The 26,825-nt window shown below is 41.1% G+C and overlaps 1 protein-coding gene across 1 annotated transcript in view; it reads right to left on the reverse strand.

Moving 5' to 3' along the window:
- LOC149209054 (importin subunit alpha-9-like) overlaps nt 1-26,825 on the reverse strand; it is a 271,565-nt gene that overhangs the window by 86,980 nt on the left and 157,760 nt on the right. Inside the window, exon 7 of the mRNA XM_089396272.1 lies at nt 11,262-11,412. Within this exon, the coding sequence (XP_089252398.1) occupies nt 11,262-11,412 (151 nt within the window). The remainder of the gene's footprint in view (nt 1-11,261; nt 11,413-26,825) is intronic.

Genomic DNA, 26,825 nt, shown 5'->3' on the forward strand with positions numbered 1-26,825 from the left:
GCAGCAAATGCAGAGGGTTCTCCTTCTTCATGCTTTTGAATCCTCCCTCTTGCAATCATCCTAGTCTCTTCTTGAGTGCATTTACCAACGAGCTCATCAAATGTCGAGAGTATATTGTTGTTGCTTATAGTAGTAATGAAGGTTTTCGAAATAGGAGGAAGACCTTGAAGAATGACCATCACCAACTCTCTATCGAATATATGCTCTCCAGCAATTTGCAATTGATCCTTTAGTTGGTATACCCTCATGACATAGGATTGAAAAGATCCCCCTTTGTTCATCTTCAATTCCTTGAGTTTATTCTTCAAGGAGAGAATATGATTCAAGTTGTTGAACTCATACATCCCAACCAGCTTATCCTAGATTTCCTTAGACTTCTTCAATTTTCAAACATAAACAAGAAGATGATCTTGCAAGGAATCAATAAGACTTTTCTTAGCCTTGATCTCACCTTTCTTATATTCGGATTTGGTGGCAGCAGGAGCATTCTCCGGAGGCTCATGAACTTTTCCTTCCACATATTTCAGTATATCATTTTCATCCAATATCACTTCCAACCTGATCTTCCAAACTGCAAAATTTGATGAGTCACTCAGCTTCTCATTATCCTTGAAGAAAGAGGCAAGCATCTTGATCAAATCAGATAGCCTCCTTCAACTTCTTCCAAAGATGATTGCTTTAGTTTCTTGTCTCTTTTGGGCTTGTCTTCACCTTAACTTTGATACCATGTTAATTTTCCATCATTCTATGTTGTTACAATCACTTTAGCCCAATTCTTTTCTTCAATTACAAATCAATTTAATCTTCCAGTAACAAATAGCAATTGAAGATAGAACAGTAAAAGCAATGTACAGTAGAAGACAATCAAGAGCAATAACAAGAGAGACCAAATTTGGTCAAAGACCAAGGAAAAACCCCACAAGGGGGGAAACCCTTTCAAATTCTTCTTCTTATTTGATTGTCATAAAATGTTCAGCAAAGAGATAAATGTTGAAAATTTTAACTGTGTTCGGTTTTCATTATGATGTAATTGATGACACTGTATATTCTTTAGAAACAAAGAAAAATGAAAGAAAGAGAAATTATATTTTATTTTGGAGTATGGGTTTCATACTCTAGTTTGAGTCAAAAGCATGTTCTTCGTGCTTTTAGGTCTTCTAGGTCTTTCTAGGTCTTTCTAAGATAAAGAATAATATAGTCCCATTTGGACTCATTGCAATGCAGGAAAATATTTATTATATCTTGTAAAAGCCATGGATAAGCCCAAGACCAAGTCAGCCCAACAGCAAGGACAAGTCGACCTAAGGGAGGGTTATTCGACCCTCAAGAAAGGCTATAAATAGAAGGGAGCTTTACCTCATTTGTACACTCATCTCCAGCTAGTTCGATCTGCAATAGCGAAGGTGAAAGTGTTGATTTTTGGTAGCTTGGGAGGTATTTGGAGCACAAGTACTCCAAGCTCTAGAAGTACAGTTAATTTTGGTATGTTCTATGCTTCAGAGAAATTTACTTCAATTTCTTAATTAGCCCGATATCAATATCCAAATTAGCAATCACATCAGCATGATAGTAAAATGCAGATAAAACATAAACATAAACAGTAGAAGACAAGCCAAGACAAGAGGACACAAGATGTGGCACTAGCCAAGGACAAACCCCAATGTAGGGAAACCCTTGATCAATACTTCTTATATTCTTCAATAGTTCAGCAGAGAGAGATAGTTCAAATTTACAAATCTGATCATTTATGACAGCAACAGTGAAGCCCTAACCAGAAAAGTCAACGTTGGTCAAACAGCGCAGAATTCTTCCTTCAAGCAGCTCAATCAAACCCAATCAACTTCGGCCTCCAACAACAAACCCAAACAATCCAAAACAGCCCCGAAAGGTCTAGTCAAATGCTGGTCAACGAAAGTCAAACTGCAGCCAGCAACTAGGGTAGTCAACGCTAGACAAACCAAAGGTCAGATCACCTCGGTTTCTGTGCCAAAATCTGCGGCTTGCCAAGGAGAAGCAGCCACACCCAAAGCACAGTCAAAGAGAGGTCAATGCTGGTCAACACAGCCCAAAACAATCTTCTTGTAGCTCGGTCAAACCTGGTCAACGCAATCAAACAGAAAAGTCCTTCTTCCTTCGCATGTGTGAGAGAAACCTGCCAGATTTGCGTACCCAATCAAGTGAGGAGAGAGAGATGAGTGAAGATAAGATGATGGAATAATGACTTGAGGTCTCCTCCTTTTATATGCAACGTTGAGGATGAACTAGGGGTAAAAATGCCTATTTTGATTGCTGGCCGACTTTGACAATTTGTCAATAATACAAATAAATTCATATCTTCATTTTTACATGTTGGAATCGGATGATCTTTGGATCAATTCTACACCTCTAGGAAAGAGGAATCCAAGAAAAATGTCAGTTTTCATAAATAAGGTGACCCATATGGACTTTGGCCCCAGTTGCCAATTTTAACACTCCCTCTCAACTAGGGAGAACTCCATCTGCTAATCCATCTACCAGTCAGTACTATCTCTGCCATCAATGCACTGCCTTGCACTACACTGCTCTGCTCTACTGAACTATGAAGAAGAAGAAGTGATCGAGAATGTATCATACCATTCTCTACTGACCCGAAGTCAGTCCCAGATAAAAGAGTGTGTCTCATACCACTCTCAATCGCCCGAAGTCAATTCCAATCAAAAGAGAGTGTGTGATACCACTCTTACTGACCAGAAGTCAGTTCCAATTGATCCCAAATCAATATCATCCTAGCATAAGGAGTACGATAGTACACGATGCATCCATTGGTAGTACTATGGTCCCTATCCTCATTTCCCTACTCATTGGCCAGATGAGAGGTACTTCCCATGAGTCCCAGACTGCATGGGTAGGATGTCTCAGCAGGATAAGGATGAACCACTCATCCTGCCTACATGTCGCCTTGGGGTATCACAAGGGAAGGTTGAACTACTCACCCTGTACACAGAAAACCACTAAGGGAAGGCTGAACCACTCACCCTGTGGTTGCTCATCGCTCCAAGAAGTACCCCAAGCCCCCTGGAGCTCCCAGAGCTCAATGATTATGGTCCCTATCCTCATTTCCCTACTCATTGGCCAAATGAGAGGTACTTCCCATGAGTCCCAGACTGCATGGGTAGGATGTCTCAGCAGGATAAGGATGAACCACTCATCCTGCCTACATGTCGCCTTGGGGTATCACAGGGGAACGCTGAACCACTCACCTTGTACACAGAAAACCACTAGGGGAAAGCTGAACCACTCACCCTATGGTTGCTCATTGCTCCAAGAAGTACCACAAGCCCCCCGAAGCTCCCAGAGCTCAATGACCATATCATACAGGACCCCCATAAGAGGATCTTTCCACGACTCCTAATCGTTCTCGGAAAGTCAAGAATTTGACCTTTCCCAGGGGCTTTGTCAGAATGTTGGTGACTTGCTCATCAGTCCCAATGTGATGGAGCTTTATTGCTCCTCGTTATACCATATCCCGGATAAAGTGGTACCTGATATCTATGTGCTTGGAGCGATCATGAAATACAGGATTCTCTGATAATCGAATCCCACTCTGGTTGTCACAAAGGATCACGGTGGTATCCAGCAAATGTCCAAACAACTCACTGAAGAGCTTCCTCAACCAGACAGCTTCACAGGAGGCCATACTAGCAGCGATGTATTCGACCTCGACGGTGCTCAAGGCAACAGATTTATGCTTCCTGCTCATCCAGGATATCGAATCAAAACCCAAAAAAAACATCCAGAAGATATCTCAGAAGATTCTTGTAAATGATGAGGCTCAACCATATATTGGCTCAACGTATTAACTGCAAAACATGTATAAGGACGGGATTTCACCAAGAACATCATTGCTCCTATGAGTTGACGATACTCAGAAGCATTTCCCAATTCAGGTCCGGTAGCACTACCACATAACTTCTTGAAGTTAAGTTCTATCAGGGTAGTCACAGGCTTGCAATCTACCATCCCAAATCTTTCCAATATCATCACAACATATTTTCCCTGAGATAGGAAAATTTCTCCTAGCTTTTGCCAAACCTCCAACCCTAGCAAGTAGTGCATCAGTCCTAGGTCCTTCATCTCAAATTCTGAAGCCAACTCCCTCTTACATTTGTGAATGAGAGGGTGTGCACCTGTCAAAAAGAGGTCGTCCACATAAAGTACCAGTATGAGAGGTTTATCATTTTCAACCTTAAAGTAAAGGTTTGAATTGGCTTCACTTCTAGTGAATCTCAGCTTCATGCTTGATTTTGTAGAGCCACTTAGAGGTGACAACCGATTTGTCATGGGGTCTAGAGACCACATCCCAGACATCATTCTTCATAATTGACTCGTATTCTTCATTCATAGCATCCTTCCATACTTGATGCTTCACGACTTCTTCGAATGATGAAGGCTCATTTTGAATGATAGTGCTCATGGCAGTCAAATATCCTTGATACATGTTCGGCTTCTTGTTTTCACGGAAAGTCCCCCTTGGTGCAATGTGTCTCTCGGCATCTTTAAGAGTCTCCCTAAGCCATGAGGGTATCCTTTTCGAGGAGAAGGGTTCAAGAGGAGGAGGATCAATAGGATCCATAGGTTCATCAACATCCAGCATCATCTCGTATTCTTTTTCACCCTGTCTTCCGATGTCTGCTTCTTTGTCCTTCCTTAGGATCGGAAGGCTATTGATCTTCGAGAGGGCCATATCTTCGTCGAAGGTGACATCGACTTATCTCAACTTCCTTTTGACCAGCCACATAAATTCTATATCCCTTAGAATTTTCACCATAACCCACAAAGATTTGTTTCTTCCCAAATGCACCCAATTTGCTTATTTTCTCTTCCGGCACATGAAAATATATGGGACTTCCAAAAATTCTAAAGTGAGAGACATCAGGTTTCTTACCAGTGAACATTTCTTCGAGAGTCTTGGAGTCCAATGCTTGATGAGGGCATTGGTTTTGAACATATACGGCGATATTTGCAGCTTCGGCCCATAGAAACTTCGGAAGCCCTTGATCATGAAGCATGGCACGAATAGCTTCCACAATAGTACGATTCTTTCTTTCAGCCACACCATTATGTTCGAGAGTGTATTGGTGTTATGGTCTCCCTCTTAATGCCAGCTTCTCTGCAATAGTCATGGAATTCATTGGATTCATACACAGTCCCATTATTAATCCTCAATATCTTGATTTTCTTCTCGGATTGGTTTTCGATCAAGGCTTTAAAGTGTTGGAACCAGGTGAACACTTCATCCTTCTTCTTCAAGAAGTAGATCCAAGTCTTGTGAGAATAATCATCTGTAAAGGTGAGATAATATAAGTATCCTCCCAAAGAGTTTATGGGCATCATACCAGATATGTCGGAGTGGATCAATTGCAATATATTTGTGGTCTTGCTATTACTTGAGGGGAATGGTCCCCTTGTAAGTTTTCCTTCGGCACATCCCAGACATACACCTTCATGCTCTACTTTGAACTCGCACATACCTGCCACCATCTGTCTCACATTGGGTACGGCCTTATAATGAAGATGCGCAAACCTCCGGTGCCATGGTTTAGATTGTAGAGATGTGTCACAAGACATGGCTCCCAATGGACTTCCTCCAACTTGATATAAAGTGTCAACCCTGAAACTAAGAGTAAAAGCATCTTTAAAATTTATTTTCCAAACACGTACCTTTCCATCGATAAATGCCACCTTGAATCCTTTGGCCTCCATGGCTGAAATAGACACCAAGTTCTTCTTGAGATCAGGTACATATAGTATTTCTTGCAAATGAATAGTGTTACCTTGATTCAATTGAAGGGTAACATTCCCTACACCCTTCACAGGATAGGTGGCATCGTCTCCAAGGATGATCTCCAAGTTTATCTCCTTTTCTATTAGATTAAAGAGGGCTTCCTTGTATCCAGTGAAGTGCCTTGAGGCACCACTATCAATCAGTGAATTTCCCAAAGTGTCCAGAGGAGAGGCAGTGGAGAGGGCCGATAGAAGATAGTACTCTTTTTGCTTATTGTTAACAACATTTGATTCTTCATACCTGGAGTTCCTTGATTTCTTGGAGGGTCGACCATTTCCTTATGTCCCGCATTCCTTTTTCCTTTGCCATTGGACCTACCATTCCTTTGATCATTGTTGTTGAAGTTCCCACTGGAATGATTGTGATCATCATCATGCGATGTGTCCCTTCTATTTGTACACTCCCTTGCATAGTGGCCAAACTTATGGCAAACAAAGCATCTTCCCTTCCTTCCATTTTTGAATCCTAGTCTTCCTTGACTTTTCTTCTTTGAACCTGCATTGTTCTTCATCTTGGCATGAGCAGAGAATGCAGTGGGGTTGCTTCTATTAGAAGGCATTTCTTGTTCCGCCATTCTTTCTTCTTCTTGAATGCATCTCAACATCAATTCTTTGAACCCTAGAATTCGATCATTGTTGAGTATGGTGGTTCTAAATACATACCACTCAGGTGGGAGTCCTCCAAGTGTGGTGAGAGTAAGTTCCCTATCGGGAATGACCTCTCCAATCGAGAGTAGATCATTCTTGATCTCAGTAATCCTCAAGAAATAGGATTGAATGTCCTCTTCCTTTCCCTTCTTAATATCCTTCAACTTATTCTTGAGAAATAGAATTTGGTTAGCATTACTAACCTTCAACATGTTGACCAACTTATCATTGATCTCCTTGGAGGTCTTCAATTCGGAGATATAGGCCACCAGATGCTTGTCAATGGAATCCCTGATAATCTTCTTCGCTTTGACTTCAGCCCTTTTGTACTTGGTCTTCGCAGCAACCGATGCATTTGAAGCAACTCAGGGATTTTACCCTGCACATAATCCATCACTTCTTTTTCTTCCAAGGTCAAATCAAGAGACATCTTCCATCCATGATAGTCAAATTTATCATGGAGCTTGTCTTCAGCCGGGAAATAGGATGAGGAACCCATTAAGCCTTTGTCCTTGTCCAACTATCTTCGGTGATTGCTCTTTCACTCTTGCATGGGCTTTGTCTTCACATCAGCTCCGATACCATGTTAATTATGGTATGTTCTATGCTTAAGAGCAATTTACTTCAATATCTTAATTAGCCCAATATCAATATACAGATTAGAAATCACATCAGTATGATAGTAAAATGCAGATAGAACATAAACATAAACAGTAGAATACAAGCCAAGACAAATGGACACAAGATGTGGCACCAACCAGGGACAAACCCCAATGTGGGGAAACGCTTGATCAATTCTTCTTATATTCTTCAATAGTTCAGCAGAGAGAGATAGTACAAATTTACAAGTCTAATAATTTATGACAACAGCAGTAAATCCCTAACCAGAAAAGTCAACGTTAGTCAAACAGGGCAGACTTCTTCCTTCAAGCAGCTTAGTCAAACCCAATCAACTTCGACCTCCAACAGCAACCCAAACAATCCAAAATAGCCCGAAAAGTCCAGTCAAATGCTGGTCAACAAAAGTCAAACTATAGCCAACAACTAGGGCAATCAATGTTGGACAAACCAGAGGTCAGATCACCTCGGTTTTTGTGCCAAAATCTGTGGTTTGCCAAGGAGAAGCAGCCACAGCCAAAGAGAGGTCAACACTTGTCAACGCAACCCAAAACAATCTTCCTACAGCTTTGTCAAACCTGGTCAACGCAGTCAAACATAAAAGTCCTCATTCCTTCGCACGTGTGAGAGAAAGTTGCCATATTTGTGTACCCAATCAAGTGAGGAGAGAGATATGAGTGAAGATGAGATGATAGAATAATGACTTGAGGTCTCTTCCTTTTATATGCAATGTTGAGGATGAACTGGGGGTAAAAATGCATGTTTTGATTGCTCGCCGACTTTGACAATTTGTCAATAATACAAATAAATTCATATCTTCATTCTTACATGTCGGAATCGGGTGATCTTTAGATCAATCCTACACCTCTCGGAGAGAGGAATCCAAGAAAAATATTAGCTGTCATAAATAAGGTGACCCATATGGAGTTTGGCCCTAGTTACCAATTTTAACAAGTACCCTGAGTAGCTCTAGAAGTACTCATCTCCATGGAGAAATGAATATTTTACTGTAGTTGTTGGGTTTGTACACGAATTGTTCAAGTTGGTCAGAGTTATTTTATGTCACTTGACAAGTTGTCAAGCCCACGCATGTGATTTGATGGAGCTCTCACGTTGGATATAAATATGAGGTAATTGTGAATGATTTTGAGCATCCCATGAGCAACATTTCATAAAGATACAACTATAGGAGCAGTTGCAGTTACATGAGGGCAAGGCATGGAGGTAAATAGGACTGTTTTGGGTTAGATTTGTCACTTATGCAGGTCCGAGTAGAGGAGTAGGTAGGACGCAGCTCCTAGGTGAATTTTGGGCTGATTTGGAGTGACCTAAGGGTTGTTTCTTCTTTCTTTCAAGGAGCTGTAGGGTGGTTGTAGATTTCAGGAAGTCGCAGGTCTGTTTGGTCGACATTAAGGAGGGGACAAGACCATGTTTTCAGGAGCAGTCCCTGGCTCTGTGTCACCCTCTCTGCCCGCTGCATTGCCTCCTCTGTGTGTCTCTCTGCCTCTCTACTGAGTATTCTTGGCTCCGGAGAAGATCCTCCAGCCAAAACTCCCACTACCCCTCTCTGCGTAATCAATACAAATCATTGCGCTGCCTCTAGCTTCAGCAATTCGATCTAACTGATCAACTCTTTGAGTGTCTTCCAAATGACCCTCAAGCCTCCTTAAATAATCTTCTCGTTGACATTCAACGGCCCATATTAGAAGCTAATGAATGGCTAAGATCATTTCTGCTTGATCCTCATCTTCTTCTAGAAGTTACACCCACAGTTATATTAATACCTATTAATTATTTTAATTTCCTAGGTTTAAACTTAAGGACCCATTAAAAATAATTAATTATTTTAATAAAACTATCTCTGGGTGGAATTTCCCAAAATGCTTTCTGGGTTGTTTGGAATACATGTGCCGAAGCCTCCCTGCAAAATTTGAGACTTGAAGCACATCCAATGCTACCAGAAATCAACATATAGTGGGAAGACTACCCTAAGAAGTTGAGGAGCAGCAGTGGGCAGTTGTGAGTTGTTCACAAACGGAGTTGTAAACAACTCAACAAGAGTCTCGATGTGTTGATGCGTTGATGGACAAACGATCAACGTGAGAGTAAATTGGATAGTCAAGATTCAGCGCCCAAATGGACTTGGAGCATTAATAGAGGCAGGTGTTGCAGATTGGCAACGAAAGGACCTGCAAGTTTATAAGATAAGATAAACAAGTTGTGATCATCGACTATATCAGTTAGACCATCAAATTATCATGTATTTGTATTCTTGTACCATTGGATATTTGAGGGCCATAATCCCTGGTACATATCACAAGACTGGTTTATTGTACAATATTGTGTAAAAAGTTGTGTATATTTTGTGCACTAGTAGATTTACTATTGTTTATATTCCATTGTATAAAGTGGCTTCATTATGATTCTTGGTTTGGTAGCGTCAGTGATCTAAGATTTTATCGTAGACACAAGGATCGTGGAAAAACAACGGAAAGAAGAGTAGCTAGAGGACAAAGAAGAAGAGTTGAACTAGAATTTTGTCAAGGATTATCTTTCTCTCTATCTCGCTAGGGTTTGTGAAGTTGCCAACTATAAGAGGTCGAAATTCAGTTGCAAGGGTCGAAGTTGCAATGGCAATGTAGCAGTGTCGAAGTATCGGAAGTTTTCTCAAGGAAGATTTTGTTGGGGGTTGCCTTGGGTCTTGGAGGGTTTGTTGGCTTGTGTCTTTGGGTCTTGGAAGTCTATTTTGTAAGCAGATCCTAAAGAAGAAGAGAATCATTTTCTGGGTTTTCCCCTTGGAGGGGTTTCTCCCTTGCTTGGAGCCTATATCTCGTGTACTTTGTCTCTTGGTCATCTTCTTGTTTTGGTAATTGCTTGACGAACAGAATTAAAGAAGTAATTAAAAACATCTAACATCACAAGTAATTATCAAGTTAAGGAAAATAAGTTATAATATGCAAGTCTCCAAATTTTCCAACAATAAAATGATCCAATTCGTCAACCAAGAGTCAAAGGTCAACAGCTTTGACTTTCCAATCAACCATTATCCAAGAATCCAAGAGATGAGCCCAAAAGTCAAATCTGGTCAAACTATCAAATATAGCCAAAGTCAACAGCAGTCAAAGATGCCCTAACCAGTCAGAAGTCAACGGTCAAAGGTCAATGGTCAAAATATTCAGCCTTCCAAGCAGGTCAAAATTCAGTCAAAACAGTCCCAAACAACTCAGTCAAACTTGGCCAATGGAGAGACAAAGTCCACGGTCAAACCTGTGGTCAAAGTCTGCAGTCAACTACAGTCAAAGTGCCCAGAAAACCTCGATCTCTGTGCCAAAGAATGCGGCCTCCAAGAACAGATCCAAATCAGAAGTCAAACCAAGTCAAAGTATGCCCAAACTCCAAAAAAGTCAACGCCGGCCAAAGGCTTATCCAAGACAAATTTCTGCCCTCCTGAGATTCTCTCTCTCCTTCTCGCACGTGTGAAAAGAAGACCTGCAATTTCAGATTGTACAAACCTCTGAAGAGAAGAAGAGGATGTGTGAGATGTGTGTCCAAATGAGGTGCCATTGAGTTGTATTTATATGTGATTTTGAAGACCCAATTTTGTCTTTAGGCCGACCTGTACTTTTGAGCACATGTGGGTTTTCACATTAAAAATATATTTTTCCTTGACCAAATTAAATTCTTCCAAGAGCAAAGGTGGTCTTCTCTGGATGAGGAAGGCTGTCCGAAAGAGGGAATTTGTCCCTGAGCTTCCAAATTAGCAGCCATATACTAACACATCTAGAATCAATCAGCCCAAACGCTCTTTTTTTTTATGGCTCGAAAGCATTAAGCAACTATTTTGCTTCTCTACAAGTTGCACTTTGGCCTGTCCAATTTGAAAAAACTACATTTATATAAACTTGAGCTTAGAATTAAAAGCATGGAAAAACATTAACAAAGTCTTCTAGAGGATCAAGATATACTCATTGAATACAAGGAATATTTCTAAACCCAAAGTAACTAACAATGTGTGTGTGTTAAAAAGAAAAATAAAAATAGAGAGTTAGTGGCAAAGTCCTGATGAGGGACATTTTATGTGTAAGTACTACATAAACCGAGAAATTGTCTTGATTTTGAAAGAGAAATATAACTAATGCATTATAAATCAAGAATATCAACATTTTTCTTACAGGAGTTAGCAATGACAGTTGGTCAGAAGAAGTAAGTCTTCCAATAAATGGTGGAAGTAGCCCAGCTTTTATCATTAGTCCAGAATGCATCTCTGAAAGAGCAGTAAGATAAACAACTACCCATGCTATTTCTGTGGCCAATTCTTCATCCCTGTATTCAAAAAAAAAGATGAATGTCTCAAGGTTTGGTCCACTCTTTGTGTGTATTGATGCATGTGTGTCCACTCTTTGTGTGTGTCGATGCATGTGTATGTGCCGTAAAATTGAAGGTGTATAACAAAATTTACCAGATAATGGGGAAAAACACAGGTAAAATATACCATGTAATAAGGAAACATTTACAAATTAGATCAAGGACCTGTTATTGTTTATCACAAAATGCTGCTAAGAAATTATTGACCACTCTCACAAAGCTAGGCTAATTGGAAATTGCAGTGTAATAGAGTGAAGACCCCAATATTAATTTGCAAAGCATTTTTATTGACAGAAAATATCTTACATGTAATAACAAGCCTCTCATAATTCATTTACACGTGAGTGCATAACCTTTCAGTTACTGTTCTTAAAGTTGGTCAAATATTGACCTGAGTATACATGATAACTCTATCATTGAAAGTTGCCACATAAAATATCAGATGTTGGATAAGAACCACAGCTGCATTTTAAAACTAGTTTGTCGATTGTTGATCATCTACTACAAGGGATTCTTTTTTACACATTTTCATCAAAGTGCTTTCCAAAAGATAGCAATATAATTGGGGTTTCAATTGAGCATAGACTGTTTAATTGCTTTAGGTGACGAATTAATCTGTGATAGTGGACAAAAGATGTAGGACGAAGACATGTCAGAAGTGTATGTCCTCGGATTGGTTTTGTAGGATCTCATTTAGATTCAAAGTGTCACATATTTGTTTTTCAAAAAAAGGAATTAGACTCTAACTCTGATCATCATGTCAATACAATCAAACAAGTTTATTTAAATAAATCATCTTCGTTTATCTGAATTTTCAGGTGCAATCCACCCTATTACCCCCTCACTTCTAGGGGTAACTCGAGGAGAATTTGTTTTCTATGATCCATATTACAGAGATCAGTTATAAGCTTCACGAAATGTCAAATGCCACAGAAAGGTTCATGCTTCATAGCTCTAGGTTGATGCAGCTAAATAAAAAAAGGAAAGAGCAAAATGTAAAAGACAAAATGCAAAAGAAAAAATAAGGGATATAAAGGAAGAGTCAGAAGCCAAGGCAAAGTTTGAGCAATGCCCTGTCGCTATGATGCCATTACACTTTACCTTATCTGATTTGAGTGATCTTTAGGTCGATTTTGGTCTTCTCGAAAAGAGGAATTCAATGCAATCATCATCTCCATCAAATAAGTTGTCCAAAGTGGAATTTGACCATAGTTGCATAATTTAACACTCCCTCTCAACTAGGGCGAGTTCCATCTGATCAATCTGTCATGTATATCTTGTCGTCATATCATGTCCTATCTTTGCTCAACTCTATCTGCTGAAACATTCCCGAATCTAACGAAGAAGAATCATTAGGGAGCTAATGCTTCCACCCTCTACATCATCAGAGAGCATATCTCAATCCGAAACCACATCAGGGAGTACATCTCAACCTGGAATCTCATGGGGGAGCTAAATATCTCCGACCCCATATCGAGCAATAGGTGATATAGGGGAGCTACTACTCAACCCATCCTATTGCCTACCAACCTTCCCAACAATGACCCTCAGAGTCATGTGGTAGAACACCTGCATCATAATCCGAGCTTGGGCAAGATACCCGACTTACCAAAAGGTAAGGATCACACGCCCCCAAGCCTCCTCAACCCATTGGCCAGACGGGGAGGGACAATCCCAACAAGCCCAGCTTGTGGGTATGATGCCAACTGGGGTATACTCTGCAAAGACCAAGATAAGGGAGCTACTACTCCAACCCTATGGGTAACAGATAGGGGTGATACCCTATTGTCCAGAGATCCCTCAACCCCAAGAGCCCTCTATCTCAATTCCATGCCCTGGGAGCTCAAACAGGGGGAAGAGCTGGCTCAGTGTCCTCGATCAGCGATGCCCCTTATCAAGAGGGGTCACATCCATCAGTCCAAGCTACTCTCTGAAGACCAAGAACTTCCCTTTCAGTAAAGCCTTGGTGAGAATATCTGCAATCTGCTCATCTGTCGATATGTGATGGAGTCTAATGGCTCCTCTCTACACCATGTCTCGAATGAAGTGATATCAGATCTCTATGTGCTTGGACTTGTCATGAAATACGAGATTCTCTGCTAGATGGATCCCACTCTTGTTGTCGCAATATATCACTGTAGTATCTAGGATCTGCTCAAATAGCTCTCCAAAGAGCTTCCTCAACCAAACTGCTTTGCAGCGAGCCATGCTAGCGGCAATATACTATACTTCAGCGATACTCAATGCTACGGACTTCTACTTCCTACTCATCCAAGATATCATGGTAGATCCAAGGCTAAAACAACATCCAGACGTACTCTTCTTGTCGACAATGTTTCCTGCCCAATTAGCATCGGTGTATCCATGAAGTCGAACTGTCGTTCCTTGCAAATATCTCAAAATGTGTTTGGCAGCAATCCAGTGTGCATGGACAGGCTTAGTCATGAATTGACTCAACGTATTCACTGCATTGCATATGTCTGGATGGGTGTTCACTCGGAACATTAGAACCCCAATCAACTATCTATACTCGGATGGATTCGTCAAATCGGGTCCTGCAGCTTCTCCACATAGCTTCTTGAAGTTCATTTCCATCGATGTGGGTAGTGACTTGCATTCTATCATTCCAAATCGTTCCAACAACTTCACAACATATTTTCTTTGGGAAGGAAAATCTCACCGAGCCTTTGCCACATGGTACATCTCAAGGCCTATAAAGTAGTGAATGAGTCCAAGGTCCTTCATCTCGAAATTCAGGGGCTAGCTCCATCTTACACTCGATCATCAGAGGCTCACTACCTATCAAGAATAGATCGTCAACATATAAAACCAAAATCAACGGCATGCCTTGGACTACCTTGAAGTAGAGGTTGGGATCGGCATTGCTTCTTGTGAATCCCAGCTTCACCAAATAACTGTCTATGCGGACGTATGATGCTCTTGGGGCTTGCTTCAAACCATACAATGCCTTCTTCAACCTGAAAACATGTGTCTTTCGATCCTCTACTCCAAATCCCTGTGGTTGAGTAACATACACTTCTTCTTATAACATGCCATGGAGGAATGCAGTCTTCATGTCCATCTCATGAAGGGTCCATCCTTGACTTGCGACAAGGGTAACTATCGAACGAATGGTTTTATATCGAGCCACGGGTGCAAATATATCATCATAATCTTCTCCCTCTTTCTGGGAGAAACCTTGGGCCACGAACCTTGCCTTGTGTTTCTCAATGCTACCATCAACTCCATGTTTGATCTTGAATAGCCACTTTGAAGTCACCACGAATTTCCCTTTCGATCTCGGCACAATATCCCATACATCATTCTTCATAATTGATTCATATTCTTAAGCCATAGCATCCTTCCAAACTTGTTCCTTCACGACTTCTTCGAATGTGGGCGGTTCAGCTTGAATCATAGTGCTCATGGCTGCAACATATCCCTCGTACCTGCATGGCTTCTTCCTTTCTCTAAATGATCTTCAAACGAGAACACGTCTCTCATCATCCTGTAAAGTATCACAAAGCCAAAGTGGCCTCTTCCTGGCAGGAGGATCACATGGAGGACGATCTAAGGGATCCATGGGCTCCATGGGATCATCAACAATATCTGTCTCAGATTTGGGCACGAAAGGACCATCTAAAATATCCATATCATCATTCTTCTCAGGAGGAGGAGGCAAAGGAAGGTCCCTTGCTTTTCCAAGGGCGGCATCTTCATCGAATGTAACATGCCTACTAATTTCAACCTTCCTTTGACCAAGAATATATATCTAAATGCTTTAGAATTTTCACAATATCCAACAAATATACCTTTTCTTTCGGAGGCTTCCAACTTGTTCTTTTTGTCATTCGGCACATGAAAGTATACAGGGCAGCCAAAGATATGGAGATGACCAACATTAGGCTTGACACCTGTGAACACTTCTTCAGGGGTCTTGTTGTTAAATGCTTGATGAGGTACCCTGTTTTGAACATGTACGGCACATTTGTTGCTTCTCCCCAAAGGAACTTCGGCAACCATTGATCATGGAGCATGGCACGGGCAGCTTCTATAATGGACCTATTCTTTCTTTCAACCACTCTATTTTGTTTGGGAGATGGGGCACAATTGTTTCTTTCTTGATACCTTCCTTCTTCCAAAAATCAATGAACTCCTTTGATGTGTACTCTCCACCATTGTTGGACCTTAATATTTTGATTTTCTTCCCTGTTTGATTTTGATCGAAGATTTGAACTCCTTGAACATTTCGAAGGCTTCATCCTTGTGCTTCAAATAGTATATCCATGTCTTTGTTGAGAAGTCGTCAATAAAGGTGATGTAGTAGAGATGGCCACCAATAGAATGCATGAGCATTGGACCACATATGTCGGAATGAATGAGATGGAGGATGTCATTTGTCTTATTCTCGCTAGAGGGGAATGGTCCCCTTGTCTTCTTTCCACTGGCACAACCTGGACATACTCCATCATGTTGAGCTTGAACCTTGGGAATCCCTAAGACCAATTTCTCTAATTTCGGAAGAGCATCATAATGTAGATGGGCCAATCTTCAGTGCCATAGCTCGCTTAGATGATTAGTTTCATGGACCAATGCTAGAAGTGGTCTTCTAGTAACCCTGTAGAGTCCTTCATATCTTGATCCCAATGTGAATGCATTTCTCATAGGTGATCCAACAGGCCAAGTAAGAACCTTTCCCTTGATGAAGGAAACCCTCATCCCTTTGTCTTCCAAAGCGGATATTGATACCAAATTTTTCTTCAACCCTGGCACATACATCACATCATGGAGCAAAATAAATTCTCCCGAATTCAAATGAAATTCGACAAATCCAAAACCTTTAACGGGATGAGTGGAGTTGTCTCCATGAATCATTCTCAAATTTAACTCCCTCTCTACCAACTTAGAGAGAACTTCCTTATAACTAGAAAGTAATGAGTGGCCCCACTATCAACCAACCAACTATCCCACAAGTCCGGAGGAGATGAACTTGCCAAATTCCTCAACAGGAACCCCTATTGCAGCCATTGATGATATTACTCCTATTTGTTAAATTCCTTTAAACAAATTACTTATAGTTTGCTACGGAAAATATCGTAATGCATACACTACAGCCTTCACTTAATTAAATATTATGCGAAAACAAGAGACTGAGCAAGAAAGAAAATACAATACAATAGACACCGTTATTTTTGGACAAATGTCCCTGGAAAAACCGAATGCGGGAAAACCGGTGCAGCAGATCTGAGGGTTTATTATTATTAAGCAGTAGCAAATTTTGAATACCTCTTGGGATATTCAGATATAGAGAGAAATACTGGCAAAAAGATTTGTGAGATTACCTCACACAATCACTGAGAAAATCCCGGTTGATCCGGATACTGAATGAAGTGCCTCTGGCAGGCCCTATGTTGCTCTACGTCAACCTCTCTAGGGTCTGTGTCACCCAGTCTGTTGATCGATTTTTTGCCCGGAGTCTCTGCTCTCAACCTCTTGGGTCTCACACCCCAGCCCCTGACTTCTGAAACTGACTCTCCTCAACAAAATTTCAGACCCTCTGCGCTGCCTCTGCGTGGCCCTCGTGGCCCTGCGTCAACCTCTGAGTCTGGGCTTCTGGATCACTCTCTACCTCTCTGCTGATGATTCTCCGGCTAAGAAAATCTCTCTCTGGATGCTATCCCTACCCCTCAACTGCAAGAAATCTCCTCAATCAAAATTTCCTCCTGAGAACTTCTCACTTCAGGAATTCTATCTCTTGATCTCTCCATGTGTTTTCCAAATGACCCTCAAGCCCCTTATATCTTTTTGTTAGACAACCAACAGCCTAGATTAACTCCTAATCAAAGGCTCAGATCATTTTGGCTTGATCTTCGTCTTCTTCTAGAAGTTACACCCACAATTAGATTAATACCCATTAATATTTTTAATTTCCTAACTTTAGACTTAGGGTCCCATTAAAAAATATTAATTATTTTAATAAAATTGTCTATGGGTGGAATTTCCAAAAACACTTCTTGGGTTATTTGGAATACATGTGCCCAAGCCTCCTTGCAAAATTTGAGGCCTAGAGCACATCCGATGCTACCCCAAATCAACAGAACTATTAAGGGAAGAAATAAGAATATATTCAGATTGATTTGCAACATGACTTTCATACCTGGAGAATCTTGACCTCTTTTGACAACAATTTTCTTCATGATCACTTGGAGCATCTCTTCTTCTTCTTTCATCTCTTCCATTGCGGTCATTCCTTCGGCCATCTCTTCTTCTTTGATCATTGAACCTGTGGTCATTGCTTCTAGTATTGTAGCATGGTCCATTTTTCTTCTTGGGGCAATCTCAAGCATAGTGGCCTTTCTTGTGACAATTGTAGCATTCAATGTGCAAGTATTATTTTCCTAGATTTCGAGGAGGAGGCTTTCTTGAATTTAGACCTCCTTTTCCTTTCTTCTTCTTCTTGTCATGAGTGATGAATGTAGCGGGCTCTCCTTCTTCATGCTTTTGAATCCTTCCTCTTGATGTCATCCTTAATTATTCTTGAGTGAGCTTTCCAACAATTTCATTGAATGACAGAGGACATTGTTGTGCTTATAGTAGTAATGAAGGTTTCCCAAATAGGAGGGAGACCTCTCAAAGTCACGACCACCAATTCCCTGTCAGGCACAAATTCCCCAACTCTTTGCAATTGATCTCTAAGACGAGATGTCCTCATTATGTAGGATTGCATAGACTTTCCTTTGTTCATCTTTGTGTCTTTGAGTTGATCTTTCAAGGAGATGATTTCATTCAAATTGTTGACTTCATGCATGCCATCTATCTTATCATACATATCCTTAGACCTTCTCAAGTTTCCAACATATTCAAGTAAATTATCTTGCAAACCATCAGTTATAATTTGCTTCTTTTAACTCACCTTTCTTGTGCTTGTTCTTGGCAACAGCAGAATCATTCGCCGAAGGCTCAGGTACATTTCTTTGAATGTAGTCCAGAACATCATTGTTGTTAACTATGATTTCCAACCTGACTTTCCATGCAGCAAAATAGGATTAGTCACCCAACTTCTCATTTTCTTTGAAGAAGGAAGTCATCTTGACTTGGCTAGATTGGCTCTTTCAACTTTCCAAGGATGATTGCTTCAATGCTTGTCTCCTTTTGGGCTTGTCCTTCACCTTAGCTCTGATACCATGTTAAATTTTTAGATTCTTTTATGCTATATCAATTACTTTAGCCCAATTCAATACTTCAATTAGCAATCTTTCCAATTACAATTAGTCTTTCCATTCATCAAGAGTAATTGAAAGTAGAACAATAAATGCAATGACAAAGAAGACAATCAACACATCAACAAGAGACACCAGGTTTGGTCAAAGACCAGGGGAAAACCCCACAAGGAGGAAAACCCTTTGAAATTCTTCTTCTATTAGATTGTCATAAAATGTTCAGCAGAGAGTACAATGAGCCCAATACAATATCATCCAGCAAAACAACCCAACAACATTCAGAAATATGTTTCCAGCATCAAAATATATCATAGAAAAAAATTTCCTATCTGCGGTCACTTGCGGTCAACTTCAGTCTTCGATCAAATCTGAGTCAAACTTCTCGGTTGCATGCAGTAGTTTTGCGAGCGACTGGAGGCATCTAGTTGCACCCTTGATTCCTGCAAGCCAGCAATTGTGGTCGAATTTTCCCTGTCACATGCCTGCGATTGTAATTCAAAAACCCTAAAACAGATGTGAGCCTCGAACCCTGTAATTTCAGACTTTTGCGAACTTTTGTTGTCGTCCCTGCCTCAGACCTGTGTGAACCAATCAATGAAGAAGAGAAGAAGAAGATTCTCAGTGATATCCAAATTAGCTTGACATCACTTGTATTTATAGGCTTCCATGGGAGACCAATTTGCTTTAGGGTCGACCTTGTCCAAATGTGCATGTGTGGGTTTTCCTTCATAAGTACACTTCCCCTTATACGACTTGAGTGATCTTTAGGTCGATTTTGGTCCTCTCGAAAAGAGGAATTCAATGCAATCATCATCTCCATCAAATAAGTTGTCCAAAGTGGAATTTGACAGTAGTTGCATAATTTAACAGACCTCTCAAGGACACAACAGCGCAGCTCTAGACCAAAATTCACCAAGTTTGCATGGCTACAATCAATTTTGCATGATGCCCTAGGAAGCCTACTAGGGTTAGGGCTTGGAAAAGAGAAAAGGAGGTAAGAAAAATCTTCGTTTTGGTGATCACCTAGGACTAGACCAATGCCTAGCCTATTGGGAGAATGGAGTCAATGAGATTCAATGTTTAGAGATTCTTATACCCAATCAAGGAGTTCCCCAACAACTTTGCATGGCCCTAGAGGCAACAACTAGGTTACTAGGAAAATTTATACTTCTTTGATGCTGCAATTGATGACTTATCAAGGCAATTATGAATAATCATATACCCCTAGGACATTCATTCACTATACTTTGCATGAAACATATGAAAAACCCTCACAAAGACAAGATCAACAAATTCGCATTTCATTAAGGTAGCTACACCAACTTCATGAGCGAAAATTCTTCATACATTATACAAGTGCAAGAAATGGGAAATAGACCATAAAAAGACACAAGTATAGTGAAATCTTCCAATCATCAATAGAGACAAAAATCGAAGCTCCAAGATTAAAGACAAGCTTTTCCAAACATCAAAATGCATCAAGATTCCAATTCGTCCATCAATAGGTCTAGCAAAATTCTCAAGAGATAATGATCCAAATCCAAGTGATGATCAAATGAAATGATCATCACATCAATATATATCCTCCCTAAGGGGTTTGATTTGCCTAATAAGGCCTAATAATGCCCCAACTAATAAAATAATGTGCAAAAATAACATTCCTTGGTGACAAGCCCACCAAGATAGCTCCATAATACAAAAATAAGCCTCCCAAGAGGGCAAAATAATAGATACAATAGGTCGAAGGGCCATTGAAGAGGCCTAGTGGAGTCCAATGTGTGCCAAGATGAATGAATGAGCTCCAAACATAGTGATAAAGGGGGTGGCCCCTTGATATCCAAGCAAATGACCTGTGGTGCCCCCAAGTGGCTATGGGGGCACAAAACATCCTCATGGGTCTCCAAATGGATCGAACAAGCATGTATCCCATCTATAAGGGCTGGAAGAATGATGCAATCCCTCCCACTGTCTCTCGATGAGACACATCCTCATCTAAGCCCTCGATCGACTTCCAAGTGTGTGGTGCAAGAATGTAGCCAGCTGAGCAAGGTGGTCCAGGTGTATCATCATTGTCAACTAGGTGGAACACGAGAAACCATGAAGTGGCAATCTGCTCTCTACTATGGTGGAGGCCCATGGCTCTCAACGCTCACCTTACAAATTCCCATATGACTTTCTGCAGGGCTTAAACCCCATATAGGGAGACCAAACCCAAGATGAAGACCCACCTGCAATCCTATATAAGATCTAATGCGTCCCCTCACCTTCCAATACAACCAAACATTAGTGCAATTGAGTAAATGAGCTTACAAATCATGGATCCAAGTGGACACTTCATAGTGGCATGCCCTTCCATAGTGGGCTTTAGAACGTACAAGTGTCTCTAAGTTCAAGAAGAAGGCTAACCAAGGACCCTATTAGGTGGTTTTAGCCTCTAAGGGCAGTGATATGTCCATGGTACATCCACCAAATGGCAGGTGGGATGTGATATAATGATATAATGGAGTGGGGCATCAAGGGAAGGCTCCAAGCCACATGCCACAGTACAAGGGAAGTCCACACTTGGGTGTATGAATATAGGAGGGAGCAATCATGGTACATGAGTTACTCCGGCCTTTGTTTTTCCACCCTTCTTCATATGCCTTTTGTCTTCTATTGATTTTTCTTTTATAACTACTTAGGGCTCCAAGGGATGAGAGCATGATGCATAAGATATATCAGTGAATACCCCATTAAGGTCGGGCAATTCATCGCCCGCCAAGGGTTGGGACAATCATGGGTTCCTTAATGATGAAAGGGGCCAATATAGGGGGCCCTAGGAACCAGGGTGATGGCCATAATGATATGGGTAGAGCTCATGTTTGGCTTTTGATCACGTGCTAAATTTGTATGTCCCGGCCATCTTTTTGCATTTTATGGTACATTTCCTGTTGAGAGTGAACAAATTATGTTTTTTCTTTCTTTTTAGCTGCATCAACCCTTGGGGCGTCATTTTAGGCCCAACCCAAGGTGTGGACAAGGGGAGGAGGAAGTTAACTCCTGGGGGACCCAATGGACAAATGTGGACCTGGATGGGAAATATGATGAATGGGGTTATAATGAGCGGAGGAGAGTGATGTATATGGTTTTGAGAGGGGGACAACGCAACCAAAATCAAGGTGTCCCATGTAGTGTCAACCCTAAAGCTAGTAGCCAATAAAGGAGATCCCACAAAACTAGGATACAAGGTTAACCATCAATTGGACATAGGAAACAGGAGTACAAACCAAGCTCATTCTTTCCGCCGAATCCTCCCACTAATCCATCCCCAAAAGTGTCCATGATAAGTAAACAAAAATACCCAACTACATAATGAAAAGCCATACCTTCGAGGTTGGAAGGCCCACCTTCAAACATACAATCATGACAGATGGGCAAGGGAGCATATGGTTGGCTCAGGTGCGGAGATTGTGGCACATCAAGCTATTTGGTGGTTGTTGGCTGTCATTTGAGGACCATCTAGGAGAAAAAATTTCTCCTATGTGTACTACCCAGAGGTGGTGGGTAATAAGCCCTAGTAGTGCTATAGCTGTATGATGTGATAGATGTAGGTGCATTTGTATTTTGGGAAGAAGAGGACCTAAAGGAATTAGTCCCATCCTTAATTGTATTGGTGAAACAATAGACATGTATTATATGAATGTATTGCGGTTTGTAAAGGGCCATGATCCCTGGTACAGGAGCCCTACAGTTTTCTTATTAAAGGACTAATAAGGAACATGTTTTGGGCCATAAACACTGTGTATTATTACTGATCTCATTGTTGTTATATTCTGTTGTGCAAAGTTGTTTAAAGTTGGGCATCTTAATGTGTTTATGCTCTTAGCTAAGGCATAGACCATACCTAAGGTGTGTGGAAATTCCAACAATGGGGATGAAAAGGAGGGTGGAAGAAGCATTTTGAAGCCCTCTTATCCACACTTGAATTGTACTTTCTCATTTGGTGGAAGAAAAAAAAAAACTTTGAAACACCTTTGGAGGTTGGATGCTACACTAACACCCCCTATTTCCCTTCCATTATGGAGAAGGGTCACCTTTTTAAGGTTTGTGCCCTTTATCTTTGTACATGTAGCATGAATGCCCCAAGATTGTATTAGTTTTGATCATTTAATTGTTGAAGAGGGGTTAATTTTGCCCCTCCATAGGCTAGAATAGGGGATTGTAGTCTAAGAAAATTAATATTTTATTGTGAGGGTAGTTGAGCACCTCCTCCATAAATAAAGGTGCACTTCCTCTCATTTTCTCATGGGGGGAGAAATCCTTTAACAGGTATGAAATTTCTGAAATTTTCTCTTACATCTTGACTTTGGCGATGGATGGTTGAGTTGAACAACTTTTTGGGGAGTACATGTTGATGCGGATAGTTCACTGTTATTCATGGATATTGGTAGATCTTGATGGGGCGGACTTAATGCGGTGGATAGACTTCTTTTCATGGATGATTATTGGTGAATTTTAATGGATGCATGATAAAATTGAGAAAGTTATCTTTCTGCAATCTTGTCTCTCATTAATGGAAAAGGGTTATTAAATATTGACCATAATTTTGTTGGTAATTTTATCTCTTTATTCTCTTTGGGCAAGATTTTCTTCAAGTTATTTTGAGGTGACCTTGGTTAAGCTCCCTCCCTTATTTTATCTTCGAAAATTACAAGGTGCCTAAGGTACATAGCTTAGTGTGCCCTAGTCCTCGAGGCTAAATCTGCTCTAAGCCTCTTTGAACCTCTTACCAAATCCTTTGAGATGGCCTAAGCTAAGCTCACTCCCTTATCCCATCTTTGAATATTGAAGCATGCTAGGGTTGGAGATCTAAGGGACACAAGTTTGTCTCCCTTGGTTCCTTGCACCCATATGCATCTCCATTACTCCCCAATTGTCTTGCTCCTTGACTACATATGCCTCGCCAAAAAGAATATATATTGGCAAGCCAAGGCACTTATCTTCTATTTTCCATAACCTTATTTCCCTTAAAATCCTTTAAATCATTTTTCTAGGGTTTTCTCTTTAAGATCACCTAGTAATCCCTTGATTGTGTTAGTTTGGGGGATTTTCCTTTGAACTTAGATTTTGGAATTACCAAAACCCTAGCAATCTTATCCTAGGGAGTTTTGTTTTTCCACGATACTAGAGTCTAGATTAGAATATTACAATCAATGACGCTACAAATCCAAGTATCACAACAAGACTACTTTGCAAAAAGGAACAATATACAGCAGTAAATCTACTAGTGCACAAAATAAACACAACATTTTACAAATTTAATCAACAACCCAACTTTTTTATATTAATCAACTGATAATACAACATTCTAGAGCTCCCATACCAGGGATAATGGCCCTCATACATCCACTAGTACAAGATACAAGATACACTAACGATCTAGCAGATGTAGTGCAAAATCACAGCTGCTTTGTCGTATCCTATACACTATGGGTCCTTGGCTTCCATTCTATAGCACCTGCCTTTATCAATGCACCAACTCCTTTAAGCCAACGAACTCAGCTCTCAAATCTTCCCTCTAGCTGATCATAAGTCCATCTACAGCCCACATATAGGGAATTCACGCTCACTAGCTGCTCCTTCGTCCTCCAAGGCCACAACACTTTGAGACTTCTTGCCCACTATTGCTCCTCAACTACTCAGGGACTTCTTCCCACTATAGTCTTCTTGCGCTGCTCCAATGAAGACTAACATAGGGCAGGAGAGCTTCCACCTATCACTATCAAATCTCACTTCTCCAACAATGAACACAAGCTATACCAAATTTCTCTTGGTTGGCCAATCCTTGAGCTCCACTTCTCTGCCTCTCTTAATAGCCACCTTAGTCCATCAAGGTGCTATTCTAGGCAAAACTTGGTCCACTCTCACGCTGCCCTCCAACAAATCATAAGTGTCCAATACAAATGTCCTCTCCTAGGACTACTACATCCACTTAGCATCTACTCAACATATGCACATCAAACTATATAGACCTTGACTCTTTTTGGGTTGTCATAAATTGTTGTAGATGACTGTTCACGAGTTAGGGCACCCAACAACCCTATTGCAACCCTCAAAAATTGCTCCAGTTGCCCTCTACTATTTGTTACCTCCCTTCTATTTCAATTTTGTGTTGGTCTGCTCCTTAAGACAGGGTTATGGCCTCCCTTAAGGCTACCTAAACAAGGCTCGGCCTTCCTAAAATGCTACAGGAAGGCTGTGACCCACCAAACAAGAGATCTACCACACAATTAACTCGAAAAACCAAGTCACAACTCACCCTCAAGCAAGTGGTTGCCTCCTACACTCAATTTGGACCTGCAATAGACATAAACCACCACATAAATCTGCCCAGATTTGACCTCAAGACAGCGGTTGTTCTTCTACAGCTACTTGGCCTTGTTGTGAATGTCAAACTCACCCAAAATAGTCCCTCTTCCTACACATCATGTACACTTCTTAAGCTCGGTTGCCTCAGTTGTGTTATCTTATGAGAAGATGCACTTGTATAATGAAAAAGCCTCACACTTCACTTTTCTTTATACACTTCCATGTGACTCAATCAAACTGCCCATGTGGCACACATAAACCTCAAGCAAACCTGACGTGTATGCCACATTAACCTATAACCACATATAAAAATTAATATGTCATCATAGACACCTCGGGTTTAAGTGATTTACCTTGCCCCTTTCTGCTCTAAGGGTCATCTAACACCTCCATGTGTCAAATCACTCAAATGCCTCGTGGTTCCACAACCACCAGCTTAGATGCAAATCCCACAAAGTACTTTTGTGACACTCCAACCTTCAAACCCCGAACCCTAGGGCTTGGAGTACCTCACAAGCTACCAAATCTCAACATTTACTCTTAGCGAAGGAGGTACTTCCAAGACTAGGAAGTAGCTTGTCATCATCACTGTCATTGCTCGGAACACTTGCCCAACTCTTGGCACCCATCACTGCAGCAATCCTTGTAGCATGGACTACGCTTCTCTTTGAAGTGTCAATGTCACTGGAAGCCTCCTTCTTCTTTTCCTGAAATGTCTTCCAATCTCTCCATGATTCCCTCTTGGCAGATGTAGAAGCACCCTTACTCCACACTAACCACGCACTCTTCTTGGCTTGCACATTCTCCCTCTAAACCTGCAAACTCTCTCTAGAACACGACTCCCTCTGAGCCTCTGGAACCTGTACTTGCTCCTCTAAAACCTGCACCTGCTTCTGTGGAACTTGTCCCTGGTTCTGCTTCTTCTTCCCATGATCTATAGGCCTACTCGTCAACTTGTATAGACCATGCTCTCTAACTCCAATCACTAAAATTGCAGAGCTAGAGCCTTTCGGCCTGCGTCTCACCTACCCATCCTGGAACAACATCTCAAACCCCTTCTGCTCTATCACTAAGACAAATATCACGTTATATTTGAGCCTTGGTACAAATAGTACATCCTAAAATTGCATCACCTGACCTGACTTCATCCTGAATGGAACAACCCCTAATCCTCTAATCCCTTTTCGACTCTTATCACCCAACACTATGTGCAACTTCGAGTCCCACTCAACTAGAGTCTCTAACACCTCTTGTGACCCAATCATATGCTTCGATGCTCCACTGTCCATGTACTATGCAACCTCGTCGATGGTACCCTGCGAGAAATGGGAAATCAAAGCAAAGTCCTCCTTCTCCAACCTCCTGGAGAGATCATCTATCTCGACAAAATTGGTGACACCTGTGATTTGCTTCCCTTTCTCCTTCTCATCATCTCCCTTCTTCTTCATCAGACATCTCATTGAAAAATGACCCATCTCACCACCGTTGAAACACTTGATCTTACTCAAGTCCTTCTTCTATTTGCCCTTCATTCTCGCTGCACGTGCCACATCATCTGAAGCCTTCTTGTTCGTATGAATATCCTTGTCTCACAACTCTTCCAAAATGAAGTCGTCCCACAGCCTATTCCAGTTTGGCAACTTGTCCGTGGCAATGATTTCCTTGATGAACGGCTTCCACTCTGGAGTAAACCCTTGACTTGACAGTGCAGTGGCACCCCTGCGGGGGAGGTGAAAATGCCCTCGTACTCCTCCACGACCCTGTCCATCTGTTTTTATCGTGCGGAGGTGACCCTTCAAGGTA

The sequence above is a fragment of the Pinus tabuliformis genome, chromosome 1_2 (assembly GCF_031772625.1).
Source record: "Pinus tabuliformis cultivar Carrire ecotype Pingquan chromosome 1_2, CPIR1, whole genome shotgun sequence".
Lineage (NCBI taxonomy): Eukaryota > Viridiplantae > Streptophyta > Pinopsida > Pinales > Pinaceae > Pinus > Pinus tabuliformis.